The sequence below is a fragment of the Magnolia sinica genome, chromosome 11 (assembly GCF_029962835.1).
Source record: "Magnolia sinica isolate HGM2019 chromosome 11, MsV1, whole genome shotgun sequence".
Classification (NCBI taxonomy): domain Eukaryota; kingdom Viridiplantae; phylum Streptophyta; class Magnoliopsida; order Magnoliales; family Magnoliaceae; genus Magnolia; species Magnolia sinica.
Window position 1 is genome coordinate 80,434,678 of NC_080583.1, and position 15,223 is coordinate 80,449,900.

The 15,223-nt window shown below is 39.5% G+C and overlaps 2 protein-coding genes across 2 annotated transcripts; both read right to left on the reverse strand.

Moving 5' to 3' along the window:
* Positions 1 to 1,620: 1,620 nt before the first annotated feature.
* LOC131219464 (ribosome biogenesis protein NOP53) lies at positions 1,621 to 4,491 on the reverse strand. Its single transcript, XM_058214614.1, has 2 exons — positions 4,361 to 4,491; positions 1,621 to 2,979 (listed from the first exon to the last, which is right to left on the reverse strand). Exon 2 carries the CDS (start codon positions 2,950 to 2,952, stop codon positions 1,876 to 1,878), a length of 1,077 nt encoding a protein of 358 aa, XP_058070597.1. The 5' UTR covers positions 2,953 to 2,979; positions 4,361 to 4,491; the 3' UTR covers positions 1,621 to 1,875.
* A 7,249-nt stretch (positions 4,492 to 11,740) lies between these two features.
* Positions 11,741 to 12,880, reverse strand: LOC131218196 (probable F-box protein At4g22165). Its single transcript, XM_058212876.1, has one exon. The coding sequence runs from the start codon at positions 12,878 to 12,880 to the stop codon at positions 11,741 to 11,743; it is 1,140 nt and encodes a 379-aa protein (XP_058068859.1).
* Positions 12,881 to 15,223: the final 2,343 nt, after the last annotated feature.

The following is a 15,223-nucleotide window of genomic DNA, read 5'->3' on the forward strand; positions in this document are numbered from 1 at the left end:
CAGTTCCTATGGCATTCCTGCACAAGTCCAGTGGTTTAGACATCTTCTTAACCCAAGCTATGGGGGACGTGAGTGTACCTGCCAACATTGCCTCCACAGCCTCCCTGTATGAAAGACCCAGGGGATGATGACATCCTAAAGACCAACCAACAACTCACCAACGCTCATATTTAAACTTGTTGGTCCGAGGGTCCAACACTTCACTAGATCTTGGATGACAGTAGTTTCAACAAGAAAAGGAAGGATTCAACACATTATTTAATCTTGATGGGCTTATGCTAAAAGATAAATACAAATTCATATGAGAACACCTTTTCTGCTAGCCTGTCAGAATGGAGTCCAAATCATGCAATCCATTTATTTCCTGTTGTTCAACATTCCTTGTAACAGGTTTCTAACACTTATATTTCCTGTTGTTCAACATTCCTTCCTCAGTTGCGCATTTATCGGATGCAATTCTCCTGATAAATAAATTGATGAACAAAAACTGCTTCAATTGCAATTCCTTTGTGAGGCTTTTACTTTCCGCTACTGTGATATACGGATCTAATAATTACGCGCTCCACCTGCTTAATTGAAGTTTTGGACGGCTGTACATTGTTGTTGACAGTATAGCCAACTCAATGACTGGAACAGCCTAATTTTGGTGGAGTCCCATCATCGTGGTGGGGTGAACTGCTTTTATTTTTGCTGGCAGAAAAATGGTATGGTACCATGACTTGTGGTATCAATTTTCTATATTATATTATTAAGGGTAAAAGCAGATGGTGAAATGCCTAGAAATGTTTGCTCTGTTCTTTGATTCACAGAGTTATTTTTCACAGGTAGTGTCTTCGGTTTTTTTTTTCGGTTTTTATTTTTTAAAAAAAAACAAAGCCTCGAAATTGCCTCTTTTATAGTAGCATAGAAGTATAGATAAAATTGTGTGGATGAAGAAGTGAAAGGTATTATTACATCATGAGGTTAACTCAAAAGATCCCCTTGTGTTGGTTTAAGCACTATTTAAGATCAACCGTATGGCATGGCATGGTTACAACCGTCTCATTAACCTCATTATGAATGGAGCATAACCCCAAAACACAACTGAGATGATTCTTGTAGCGTTCACTTCGATTTGGAGAACTCGTAATTTTGCTTTTAACCATTCATTTATAGTCATCAATTGAAACGATAGGATTGCTTAAACAATGTGATGTAAGAGATACGCTCAATCCACATTGTGACCCAGAATTTGAATGGTCAAAAAGTTGTACATCAGTGCCACACGATGAGGATGAATCACCAACAATTTCAAAATGCTTGTGAAATATCATGTGGTGAGCCAAACAATGGATTGGGACATCTGCTCGGAATGCAATAGAATGGATGGTAAAAAATCATTAATCAAAACATCAAAAGTTTATCTCTTCTTCTTCTTCTTTTTGTTTATATCAGTGAAAAAAATTGTAACCTGTCCATTAGTGATGGTCAAGTTCATAACAGAAATATAAGTGTCACCCAATATCAAAATATCTCTTTTATTTTTATATTTTATACTAATAAAATATACTTATGTTTATAACTCATATTAAATAATTTATAAAATATGAATAAGCTTATAAAAATTAAATTAAATTAACATTAAAACAATCAACATGTTTACCTTTTTCAGTTTACTCTTTTTTTACTATTTTTTTTTTCTACAAGTAGAAAGCATAACATTAGAAGTTGGCAATACATCATAAACCTAATAGAGCTAAATGGCTAGATCGCCGTACACTAAAAACTTAGTAATAAATAGTGAAAAGTTGTGCAAAAACCAACAAAACTGATCATTTCCAAGGCTAGGGTGTGCCTCACATTCCACTTGCTCATTTCATCAAATGAAATCACTCTCTACTTCCTGTGGTGCTTGGCTGTTGGGGCAAGCAACCCCCGTTTCTCTAGGCTCTTGAATCGATCCCTTGCGAGAGTGCAGCAACCCTTCAACTTCCGAAGGGAACCAGATATCTCTTCCGATAAGAGGACTTGAACAGGCGCAGGTTCAAACTTATGCTTCCCCAATCGCGGTGGGCCAGATTTAAGCCTTTCTTGCCTAGATATGATGCGTCTAACATGCCTTCGTTGCTTTTCTTCATCCTCTTTAGCTATTTCTTTCACTATATCTGGTAAACAGTCTATCTCTTTTGAGATATTCTCAATCTTCTTTGCTTCTGCTTCCGCCTTCAGCATGTCCTTGCGCCTAGCTCTTCGATTGAACTCAACTCGTGTCACTCTCCTTGCTTTCGAATGCCTTTCCCCGATCACGATATCACCGTTATCCCCCAAATCCTCATCATCCAGGTTATCATCAGCATCAAGAAAATACATATCTTCTTCATTCACTATTTCACCAGGTACAGTTACTGGAACTGGCTGAGGTCCCAATTCGTTACGGTAGACTTTTTGCATTTCCTCAGCAACCGCAAGAGCCAATGAATCCTGATGAGCTTCAAATGAAGGATTGAATGAGCAACCAGGTGGTTCTACTTCGACTGCTGGAATAAGAGACGCCTTGACTTTCTTTTTGGCCTTAGCATTTTCTTCACCTTTATCATCCCAAATGTCAAGAATCCCAATAGTTGAATTCTCCTCACCCTTAAGAACAACTTTGGTTTCCGATTTTGCTTTCTGTTCCTTCTGTTTCTTCTTCAACTTCTTCAACCTTGAAGAGGGGACAGGCTGAACAAAGACGTTTCTTTGTAATAAGCTGTCACAATGGAGGACTTTATTCCTATTTTTTTCAATTTTCCGCTTGACCGAAAGATCTCTGGATTTGTCGAGGAAGAAAAGGGAGTCACTAGGGACAGCGGAAAGGGAGCCTCCAGTGAGAGCGTCTTTGGTAGATTTCTCAAAGAAGTCATCAATGTCGTCCGTGCTTATGTTAGCACGCCACGCCTTCTTCCCCTTTCGTGAGCTTTTCGCCTTCCCCATCTTGTAACTACCTGCTTGCAAATCCACCTGTTTTGAACCCACACAACAAAATCTTTTCTCAGTTCACTTCAATATCTCAATCGTACATAAACATTTTGATCTGAATCCCTTACACATAACAAGAATATATAAAATTTAAGATATCTCTAAAAATTGTGTTAAAAGAATTCTAAATTACTAACAGGATTGTGTGTGTATCTTAAATTAATATAATGCAATTTTTATGTAGAAACAAAATTAGTAGTATTTAAAAGAATGTGATAAAAAAAATATATCTAAATGAGAAGAAAAGAAAAAGAATCTCTTATAAATTTCAGGTTATTAACAAAAATGAATTAGTATGACATTTGATTAACATAAATGAATTACTATGACATCTTATTAACATAAATGAATTGCTATGACATTTGATTAACATAAATGAATTACTATGACATCTTATTAACATAAATGAATTACTATGACATTTGATTAACATATATGAATTACTATGACATCTTATTAACATAAATGAATTATGACACTTAACAAAATCTCTTACAAAATACAAGTTACTACTGTTAATATTTGTAAATTCATGATCCCACCCCATAAACTTGGATATGCTCATCTAGTTAAAGCTGTGTAAGAATTTGATTTGCAACTTATTGATTTTCAAGATGTACAAGGATTTGAAGGATTAGTGCAAATTCATTCGATAGGTACGCTGGTAAAGTTTTTCATTACCATCCATTTGAGTGCCACTGATCCAACGAATATGACCATCAAATTGAGATGGTTTTCTTATCATATTCAATCTGCAAAACGAGAAACTAGATGGATGGTTCTGATTCATCCATTGCCATCAAGTGTGTGGTGTCTGGATGGATCTACCATATTCCGGATCTTCTTGCTCTACCATATCATCTCCTTGAAAAGTAGGAGGTGAAGCGGTCTCCACTGCAGCATCTACTCTACTGACCCCATCTGCCCCTACCACCAGATGATCCAAACCATTCAAAAGGAGATGGTCCATGAGGAAAAACTCTAACTCATTAGAGATCATCGTATGGTTCACACAAAATAACTTCAAAAGTAGTCGATCCATTGTTCCAAGTGAACCATATACTATGAAACCTTTTAGATGAAGGATGTAGATAATCACGTCCAGCAACTAAGAATGCAATTCGGTCCTGATACGACTTACATTTTAAACAGAAACATTTATTGGAAAATCCTATCCATCAGTTTTCTTAAATATTCACCATTGAATATTTAATGGTTAAAGATTTTAGTTTTCTACTATCGATTTTAGTTTTCTGGATTAGGGTCAACTAGATGTACGGTCACAAATTATAAATCAGCAGTCCATAGCAGAGGGAGAGAAAGAAGTTTAGGAGACCCATGGGGAAGAGAGAGAGGGACGAACCTGCTGCAACGGCGGCTCGGTTGTAGCGCAGAGGGAGAGATGGGGGTTGGAGGATGACAGAGAGAGATGGGAGATGGAATGAGGTGTATGTAGGGTTTGTTACATAGATATAGCATATATAAATATACAAGTACTGGAAGCGGATTGCGTCCTACCAGTAATCCGTCCGGGCAGGCTCTGTGGGGCCCAACGTGATGTAAGTGTTTAATCCACGCCGTTCATCGCTTTTTTCAGATCATTTTAAGGTATCATTTTTAAGATGAAGTAGGTCCACGGTTCCAAAAAGACCACGCCAAAGGAAGCTGCACTGATAATGACACCCACCGTTGAAACCTTTCTCGGGGCAAACGTGATGTTTGTTCACCATCCAACCTATTCATAAGGTCATGTATACGTGGATGAAGTGAAAACACAAATATCGGATTGATCCGAAACTTCTCCAGCTCCCAAGAAGTTTTTAATGGTGGACGTTCAATCCCCATTTTATAGTCCACTTAAGCCTTGAACCTGCCTCATTTTTTGGTTCATACCGAGAAAATCTTTGAACGGCATGGATAAAACACTTACATCACGGTGGCCCCAAAGAGCCCTGTCCCGACGGATTACCGCGAGGTAGGATGCAATCCGCACCGTCAGTATATGTGGTTTATCAAAGCCGTCTATCCCTTTTTACAGCTCATTTTAGCGTTTGAACCCAAAATTGAAGTATACCAAAAGCTCAAGTGGACCCCACCAAAGAAAACAGTGGGAATAATGATTTCTACCGTTGAAACCTTCCTAGGCCCACGGTGATGTTTATATGATCAAATGAAATATATATATATATATATATATATATATATATATATATATATATATATATATATATATATATATATATATATTCTTGCTATTTGTTGGAGTGATTCGTCTGGTTAATTCCGTTAACGAACGAGACCTCAGCCTGCTAACTAGCTATGTGGAGGTGACCCTCCATGGCCAGCTTCTTAGAGGGACTATGGCCATTTAGGCCATGGAAGTTTGAGACAATGACAGGTCTGTGATGCCCTTAGATGTTCTGGGCCGCACGCACGCCACACTGATGTATTCAACGAGTATATATCTTGCAGTGGTGGTAGACTCTTAGGAGTTTCAACACCCGGTCAAGGGTTCGAACATCGTAGGTGGTGAAAACCCACTACGGCGTGAGTGTGTGGGGTCTGTGTGTGTTTGTTTCAAAATAAATATAAAAAAATATATCATATTTATTCAAAAAAATTTGTGCCCCAAGAATTTTTCAACCATAGACATTAAATTCATACCGTTTCTTGTGATGTGGTCCACTTGAAATTTTGTATATGATTTAGATTTTAGCTCAAGGCTTAAAATTCTAAAATTATAGGTTAAAATAGACAAACTGAGTGGATAAAATACATACATCACAGTGGCCCTGAGTTTACTCAGTATGTAATCCGCTTCCCCTTAGAGGAGAGGGGAGACTCGTGATCCACGGAGGTGGGGGACTCCTGACTGTGGGCCCACTGTGATGTATTTGATTACATCCATGTTGTCCATCTGTATTGAAAGCTCATTTTAGGGTATGATCCAAAGAATGAAGTAGATCTAAATCTTAGATGGACTATAATACAGGAAATAATGGTGATTGACAAATAAAAGCTTTTTGTGGGCCATAAAAGCTTTAGATCAAGATGATATGTGTTTGGTCTCTTCATCCAGGTGTTTTTTACCTTATCAAAAGGTTGGAGGGAAAATAAACTTTCCATTGAAATCCATGGAGATTTTCATAGTAAAGATTCAATCATTGACTATTCTACATGGTGTAATCCACCTAAGATTTGAGTCAGCTTCATTTTTTGGATCATGCCGTCGAAATGGTTAGATAGTGTGAGTTTAAGGTGCGCACATATATATATATATATATCACTGTGAGCCCCACGATCATGGGTCCCATTGGATTAGGGGTCTCACCTAATCTCCTCACTCTAAGAGGCGGTACTGGGCCACATACGAGAGCCATTGTATATGCAGAAGGCCGCCCTACTAACAAACAGGAATGAGTTTTAAGCATGAGCCCAGCCAAAGGGCCTAAAACTCCGACCTACATCCGGCGTTGGTGGGCTGGGCCTAAGCTTGATGTGTCAACCCAGCTGGTTAAGAGCCCTGATCCAAAAGGCCTCAATTTGTAACTGAATCCACCAATTTGGAGTGACGTACAAACACCACCCTGGCCTAACCACTCTTTAAGTTTTCTGCAGCAAAACTATCTGGTGCCAACCATAACAGACAACCGTGTGGAGTAAACTCTATCACTCACCTTATACACGCCATTCATTTATTTTACCAGCTCATTGTAGGGCATGAGGAATATAAAAGCTCAAGTGGCCCACACAATAAGGGAATTGTATGACCTTTATGAAGATGTTGGTTGACAAATAAACATAACTAAGGTACCTATAAAGGTCTCAATGGTGGACATCGTTACCTCCACCTTGTGGTGTGGTCCACTTGAGCTTTGGATGTGCTTCAATTTTGAGCTCATACGCTAAAACGAGCTAAAAAAAATGGATGGATGACATGGCTAAGACACATACATCCATTGGGGCTCACGGAGTTTACTTAGTAGGCAATCACCCTCCCCACCGTGATGTCGATGTAAAATCTACTATGCTCATCATTTTATCCAACTTATTTAGTAGAGTTGCCAATTGACCAGGCTAGCCCGACAGATTTCCAAGTGTAGCCTACATCTGGCTAGGTTTGGGCTAGTGTACCAGGCATGATGGTCGGGTTCAGGCCTGAAATAAGAGCCCGATTGTAAATTGGGACAATACTTGAGCTTAACATCCCAAAAGCCTGTGAACCTTCTTTTTTTTTTTGTTAGCTTGTTTGTTAGTACACCCCACTGCCAGTTCACACTTCTCTGTTAGCCATCTTAGCATCCCAAAAGCCTGAGAACCTGGCGTGGCCTGTTAGGGCTTAACTAAATCTCTCTCATTTTTTCCCTCCAACACACATTTTTGTGGCAGTCACCCTTGTTTTCTCTCTCTCTATCTTTCTCACCTCCAACACACACTCTCTCTTAACAATAGTTGACAGTGGGGGATATTCGGCTATTTACAGTTATTATAGTCCTACCTAGGGCTGTACATGAATTGAGCTAGCCTCGTTAACTCACTCAACTCGGCCTAACCTCAAACTGAGTTCGGGCCGAGTTCAAACATGTCCCAGTTCGGCCCGACTCAGTCCGAAACCCGACTCGGCCGTGTGTATACACACACACACACACACACACACACACACACACACACACACACACACTAAATCCTTATCCTAATCATTTGAGACAGAGAAGTGAAAACGCCGTCCCTCCCTTTGTAGATGGAGCAGGCGTGAACTCGCCCGATTGTTGACCGGGCCGAGTTCGGGGTGGACATGTTGGCCCGGTGACCGGGCCGGGCCGGGTTCAGGCTGGGTGTGGCCGGTGACCAGGGTGGGCCGGGTTGAGCCCAGTTCGACTCAGATCGACTCGTGTACACCCCTAGTCCTACCAAGTTCTTCTCTCTCCTAGCTATTTTACTATTGCAAGGGCCGAACAAGTGAGTGGTGCTCTTTGAATTTTTTCACTCAATTAAAAAAAAAAAAGATCGAATCATCTAGCATAAGTCTAGCCTTATAAATTTCGGGTTTCAAGAAACTTTAACACATTAAAATTGGAAATGGGAAAATTATTGCATATATACCCTTTTATTCAATTTTTAAAAAAAACAATCCTTAGAGCTTGTATTTGCCCAAGTCATTTCAATTTACCATTTTAATCTTAAAAATTATAATATAAGTGATATAAATCAATTATAGAATGATATGGAAAAAAAATTTAACTGAAAAAAAATAAATAGATAATTGATTGAAAAAAAAAGAAAAAAAAGAGGCAAGGGTCCCACATCAACAATGAACTCTACCAATCAGATGTTAAGATTGCTGAAACAATCTGATTTGGACTCTACTATATGGTATATATACGTTTAATTCGAATTATAATGCATTCCAGGCATACAAATATCAGGACAATCCGGAACTCATGCCTAAAAGCCCTGATGTCAGGCAGTGAGTCCCACCTACGTTTCAGTATCTAGTATCTATTTGGGCATCTGTTCGTCATCATGAGGAGTATCTTTGAATGGATTGGATGGCATATAAGATATCCGGTGGGCCGAGAACACAATTTGGAAGGTTTTTTTTCCTTTATTTTTCACGTGAGAGTTCAATCCCCATTGTTCCCAGTGGTGTGGCCCACGTGACTTTTGTAGTGGCGAGATAACTTGCCAATGGCTAGTGGTCAGTGCTCTGTGGGCCCACCATGATGTGTGTTTCATCCATGCCGTTCACCTATTCTTTCAAATCATTTTATGGTATGAGCCCAAAAATGAGATTGATCTAAATGTCAAGTGGACCACACAGTGTTGATTGAACGCCCACCATTAAAAACTTCCTGGGGCCACAAAAGTTTTGGATCAAGCTGATATATATTTTTTACCTTCATCCAAGCCCGTATGACCTAATCAACCGATTAGATGTCAAATAATTGTTACAATGGGCCCTAGGAGGTTTTTAATGGTGGACATTCAATTACAACTGTTTTCCCATGGGGTGGTCCACCTGAGATTTAGATCTACCTCTTTGGGATCAATCCCTAAAATCATCTTTTAAAATAGATGGACGGTGTGGATAAAACACATACATCATGGTGGGTTCCACATAGCACCAACCACTAGCCACATGGATAGTGGCAGCGTCACTAATAGGTGTGTACATCGAGTTGAGCCGGGCCTCAGCTCGACTCGGCTCGGCCATTAGCTGACCTCAGCTCAAACTTGGCACGACTTGATCGTCGAGCCTGACTGGCCAGCTTCATTAGATTCGGTTAGCAGCACGAGCCAGCTCTGGCCGAGTTCGAGCTAAGATCGAGCCGAGTACGCCATCAAGGCATTTTCACAATACCTAGATTGCACCTTCTAAATCTCACTGTATTTGAGATAGCAATAATGGTTTTACAGGTATTTTATCAAACACCTTCTAAATAACATAAAAATCAAGAAAAAAAAAAAGGAGTTGGTTTCATATACATACCTTTCTTGCCATCAGCCACACTTCTTTGACTCATTTCATCAAACACTTGGTGAGAACATCAATATCAAAGTAATCGAGTCACCGAACTGGTTCAATCCGAGTTCAATTTGAGCTGGGTTCGAATCGATTCGAGCCGAGCTGGGCCCAACTCGAACTCAATTTCAAGCTCAAAAAATCAACTCAAACTCAGCTTCGAATCGAGTCAAATTGAGCTTTTTTGAGTCGAGTTGAGCGTAACCGTGTCCAAAATTTTGGGTGCTAATGAGAACATCGAGGGATGGACGTGATGAACGTCCTAAACATCTCAAGTTAGGTTTCAGCCAAGTGCGGCTCTGTTTTCAGTGATCCAAACCATTAATCCATTGCTTAGCACCGGATATTGTAATAAATCAATGATTCTAAGCCTTTGATTTTTCACCTACAAATAAAGAGTAAATATAAACACATTAACATTGAAAATTCAACCAGACAAAGGTAAAAAAAGGTTATTTTCCCCGGATCCAAGGAAATTTCGTTTGTGGTTCATCCATGGTAGGACACAACAGTTCAGTGGTACGGATTAGTGAATCTTGGCCCCACCTGTCAAACTATGAAAAACGTGTGTAACATGTGCCCGTACCATGATCTGTGTTGCATCTACACCGACCATCCATTTGGAAAGACTATTTTAAAGCATGAGGCAAAGAGTGAGGCAGATCCAAAATTAATGTGAACTCCACCGTAAAAACACAGCGGGGACACTTCTTAAACCCACCATGGTGTTTATTTTACATCCAGTCAGTATATAAGTTAAGGAAGACATGGAAAAATGGAAAAAAAACAAATATCAGGTTAATCGAAAACTTCCGTGGCCACCAAGAATTTTTTAATGGTAGGCATTTAATACCCCCTGCTTTCTGTTGTGGGTCTACTTAAAGCTTTGTATCTGCCTATCACTCTTTTAGCTCATAGCCTAAAATGATCTCTCTAAATGGATGGACGGTGTGGATACAACACATAGATCATGATGGCCCCACGGAGAGGTAACTTCAAAACCGAGATTAGCTACTGAACAGGTTGATGTGATGTTGCCAAGTTCCATGGGTCTAACCATGATGTATGTCTTATATCCACACTGTCCATCCATTTGAAGAGATCCTTTTAGAGAATTATCAAGAGAATGAGTTAGATCCAAAGCTAGAGTGGACCCCACCACAGAAAACAGTGGAGATTAAACGCTTATTATACTAGACTCTAAGAAGATTTCAACTGTGAGCGTCACTCTCTACTGTTTTCTGTGGTGGGTCCACTCGAGTTTTGGATCTCCTTCTTGGATCATTCCTTAAAAAGATCTCTCTAAGTATATGGACGGTGTGGATACAACACATATATCATGGCAGGGCCATAGAACTTGGTGACGCCTAAACGTACCTAATCCGCGTCCGGTCGGTTTGTAACAGAGGGAATAGTGAAGTTTTCAGCGGAAAAATAGATGTATCATATTCTTGATTGGACTTATTTTTGTGTCAAACCACCCAGGATTAAAACCATTGATCAATTGCTTAATATTTGTCAAATCAGTGTGACTTTTTAATGGTTATCCATGAAACTTAAATTGGACCAAGTGAACGGTCTAGATCAATGGATTGGACTGTCTAACTGTCCCAATGCAACTAGGGTTTTAGAAATCCGGTGGGAAGTATATTGTTTTATGGATTTCTTAATTACCAAAGAATTGGTGTACGAGAATCGAAGACTGATGCAAAGATATGACCCACATATCATATATCTCCTCATTGTCCATACATTCTAGAGTGGGTCCAACAGGGACATCTGATGGACGAGTCGGGATCCTCTGTTATCAGGTCAACAGAGAATTCCTGTTACCCTAATGTTTTGGCGTCCGAAGCTGTTTTTTATTTATTTTTATTTTTTAGTGAGTGGTGACGTGGACCAATGAGGATTAGGGTATCAAGAATTCTCTGTTGACCTGATAACAGAGGATCCGGACTCCTGATGGACGGTTGGATGGTATATACGCATAATGGTCGGCTCTGCACTGTGACTCATGTGATAAACTCAATATATTTGGATGCATGTAAACATAAACTCATACACCAAGTAATAATAAAAAAACAAGAACCTTGTTTCATCAAAAATTTAAAATCATAACATGTACTTAAATCAATCTAATCTAATATAATTTCCTTCTCTGATTATATTACATCAACTGTCATAAAACTTAAAAATAAGTAATAAATAAAATAAAAACTATTACAATGTATATGGTATTATCCCTGTTGCTGGATTGGAAACTGAGCAGCGAATTTTTGAAGGAAAGCGCTTGATGCTACCGTCTTCTAAGTTGAAGATACCTGAATCATTAGCTGAATCATAATTGTAGGTAGCACCGGTACTAGTAAAATAGATACAGTTCCTTTTGAAATCTGACAATCCTTCAGTTGAAAGAGACTTGGGATACCCCAAGAAAATCATCTGACCATCCAAACTTTTCATATTTATCCAATGAGTCCCACTAGCGTCCATCTTAAAAACATGAAAGCATGTTGTCCGCCTGTGAAATCTACGTTCACCAAAATACTCATAAAATCTTAAAATCATTAGTAAGTTTCCATGTGATTCAACCAAGTGGATGTCATCAACGAAAGGCAGACCCAACGGAGGATATCTAGGCTCTGCTAGTGGAAGCATCTTCTGATTTGTGGAGTCTGGATCGTGACCCAACTCATAGATGGTGAGTTCGTTGTTATATCTTACTATATGTAGTAAGCCATGATAAAATATAATATCGTGTAAGTACCGATATTTGTCGGATTCTCCTTCAAAAGCCGTCCATACTGGATCTCCCAAATTTAAAAATACCAGTGTATTTTCTAAATATGTAATCACAACCTTACAATCAACGGAAGTAGGGTCCGAAGACAAAATAGCCTTACCAACAGCTCTCGGACCATGCTCCCAGAAATCTTCAACATTACGGTTTCCAGCCAAGTTCCAAACTCTAGCCTGCCGCGGGAGTTGGATTCGTTCTTTGGAATTTACATTCAATATAAAGCATCCATTGTTCTTGTTATCCATCAAAATCAACCATTCATTTAAACATCCTAACAAGCTTGCTCCAAGTGACTGACAAACATATAGCCTGTATATCTTGTTGTCTGATAGACTGAGAAATCTATGAATTTTGGTTTCTTGATTTTTTGAGAGAATAAGGCATGGGAGTTTATGCATTGGTAAGTTGAGATTGCGGGCCGCCATCCTCGTCATGGCTGCATGCCACGATACGCAGACTGCACCGGCATGGATACAATCTACTGGATATAGACCCATTAAGATGGTAACGAGGATTTCAGTAGGAAGCTGAGACCACGTACTTATATCATTATTCTCCATTCTCTTTGATGGTTGATGATTTTTGTATTTTCTACTGTGAAGAAATAGCCGAAGAGGAGAAACAACCGAAGAAATAGCCAAAGAGGAGAAATGACCGAAGAAAGGCTGTTGCTGATAGCAGAAGAGCAGAAATAACCGAAGAAAGGCTGTTGTTGATTTTAAAGCAGATGAGAAATAGCCGATGATGAGAAATAGCCAATGGCTGTTTTTATGTTTTCTCCTGTGAGTATCTCTCGATGTTGCTGGAGGCTTTTTTATACTGCCCGTTCCAAGTTCTAACAGGACGCGGTTTTGCTAGGGACGCCTCCACCAGACAGGTGGCTAGTGGTCGGTGATATGTGGACCCACCATAATGTATATGTTTTATCCATTCGGTCCATCTATTTTGAAAGATAATTTTATGGCTTATATTCCAGAAATTAGTTGTAATATAAATCTCAAGTGGACCACACCATGGGAAAACAGTAGTGATTGAATTTCCACCATTAAAAACATCATAGTGTCCACTGTAATGTTTATTTGACATCGAACCTGTTGATTATGTTGTAAAGACTTGGATGAAGGGGAAAAATATATATCATCTTTATCCAAAGCTTTTGTGGCCCCCAAGAAATTTTTAATGATAGGCGTTCAATCAACACTGTGCGGTCCCCTTGAGATTTGGATCAACCTCATTTTTGGGCTCATACCGTAAAATGATCTGGAAGAATAGGTGGACGGCATGGATGAAATACATACATCATGGTGGGGCCCACAGAGCACCGACCACGAGCCATTCGCTAGTGGCAGGGTGCGGAGTTCGGTCCGGACGGACGCGGATTTCCAGCTAAATACTTTCGCAAGAAGTTCCTGCGCAGCGATGCTGGGTGGGTCCCAAGGAGATGTTTGTGAGAAATCTACTCAGTCCATCAGTTTTTTTATCTCATTTTAGGACTTTTTACCAAAAATTAAGTGTATCCAATCCTCAAGTGGGACAGACGAGAGAAAACAGTGGAAATTCAGTGAGCACCGTTGAAGTATTCTTATGGCCATAAAAGTTTTGTATCAGGCTATATTTATATTTTTTTTCACTTCAAACCATTTTTAATTACCTTATAAACGGTTTGGATAGCATATAAACATTAAGGTGGAGCTCAGAAATGTTTCAACGGTAGAAATTTCTTTCCCCAATTTTCCATCTCGTGTGAATCACGTAGTTTTTCTATCCAACTCGGTTTTTGTCTAACTTACTTAAATGATCTCGCAAAACGGATGGACGGAATGAATTTCTCACAAATATCTCGGTGGGACCAACCCAGAATGCTTGCGCATGAACTTCCTACGAAAGCCTTTCGCAGGAAATCCGCGTCCGGTCCGGACAGTGAACCAGAGCGGTCCAGGGAAGCGGAAGCGGAAGCCGATTGCCCACCGAGTAACTCAGTACTGAGTAAAATCTGTGGGGCCCACTGCGATTTATGTGTTTTATCTACTCCGTCCATCCATTTTTAAATATAATTTTAGCTATTTAGGGAAAAAATGAAGGATATCCAAATCTTAAGTGGACCACACCACCGGAAACAGTGTGAATTGAATATCTACCGATTGAAAAATTCTTGGGGCCCACAATAAGTTCTTGATGAAGATAATATTTGTTTTTAACTTCATCCATGTCTTTTTTTTAATCTTATTAACAGTTTTGATGAAAAATAAACATCACTGTGGGTCCTAGGAAGGTTTCAACGGTGTAAATCATTATTCCCACTGTTTCCTTTGGTGGGGTCCAGTTGACCTTTTGATATACTTCAATTTTTGGCTCAACCCCTAAAATAATCTTTAAAATCTGATGGACGGCGTGGATAAACCACATATATTCACAATGGGCACAACATAGTGTATTCAGTACTATAAAAACCTACTGAGTTAAATCAGAGATGCTAGGTTGGAAATAGAAATCTAAAAGGTTAGACACAGTGTATTCAGTACGATAAAAGCCTACTGAGTTGAATCAGAGATGCTAGGTGGAAATAGAAATCTAAAAGGTTAGGCAGTGCTAGAACGGAAAGTGATTGGCTACTCCCGTGCCACGAGCGAAGGGCCAGTGGTCAGTGCTCTGTGGGCCTCACCATGATGTATGTGTTTCATCAATGCCGTCCACCTATTCTTTCAGATCATTTTATGAAATGAGCCCAAAAATGAGGTTGATCCAAATCTCAAGTGGGCCGCACAATGTTGATTGCACGCCCACCATTAAAAAATTCTTGGGGGCACAAAACTTTTGGATCAAGATGATATATTTTTTTTTCCTTCATCCAAGTCTTTATGACATAATCAAGAGGTTAGATGTCAAATAACCATTACAGTGGG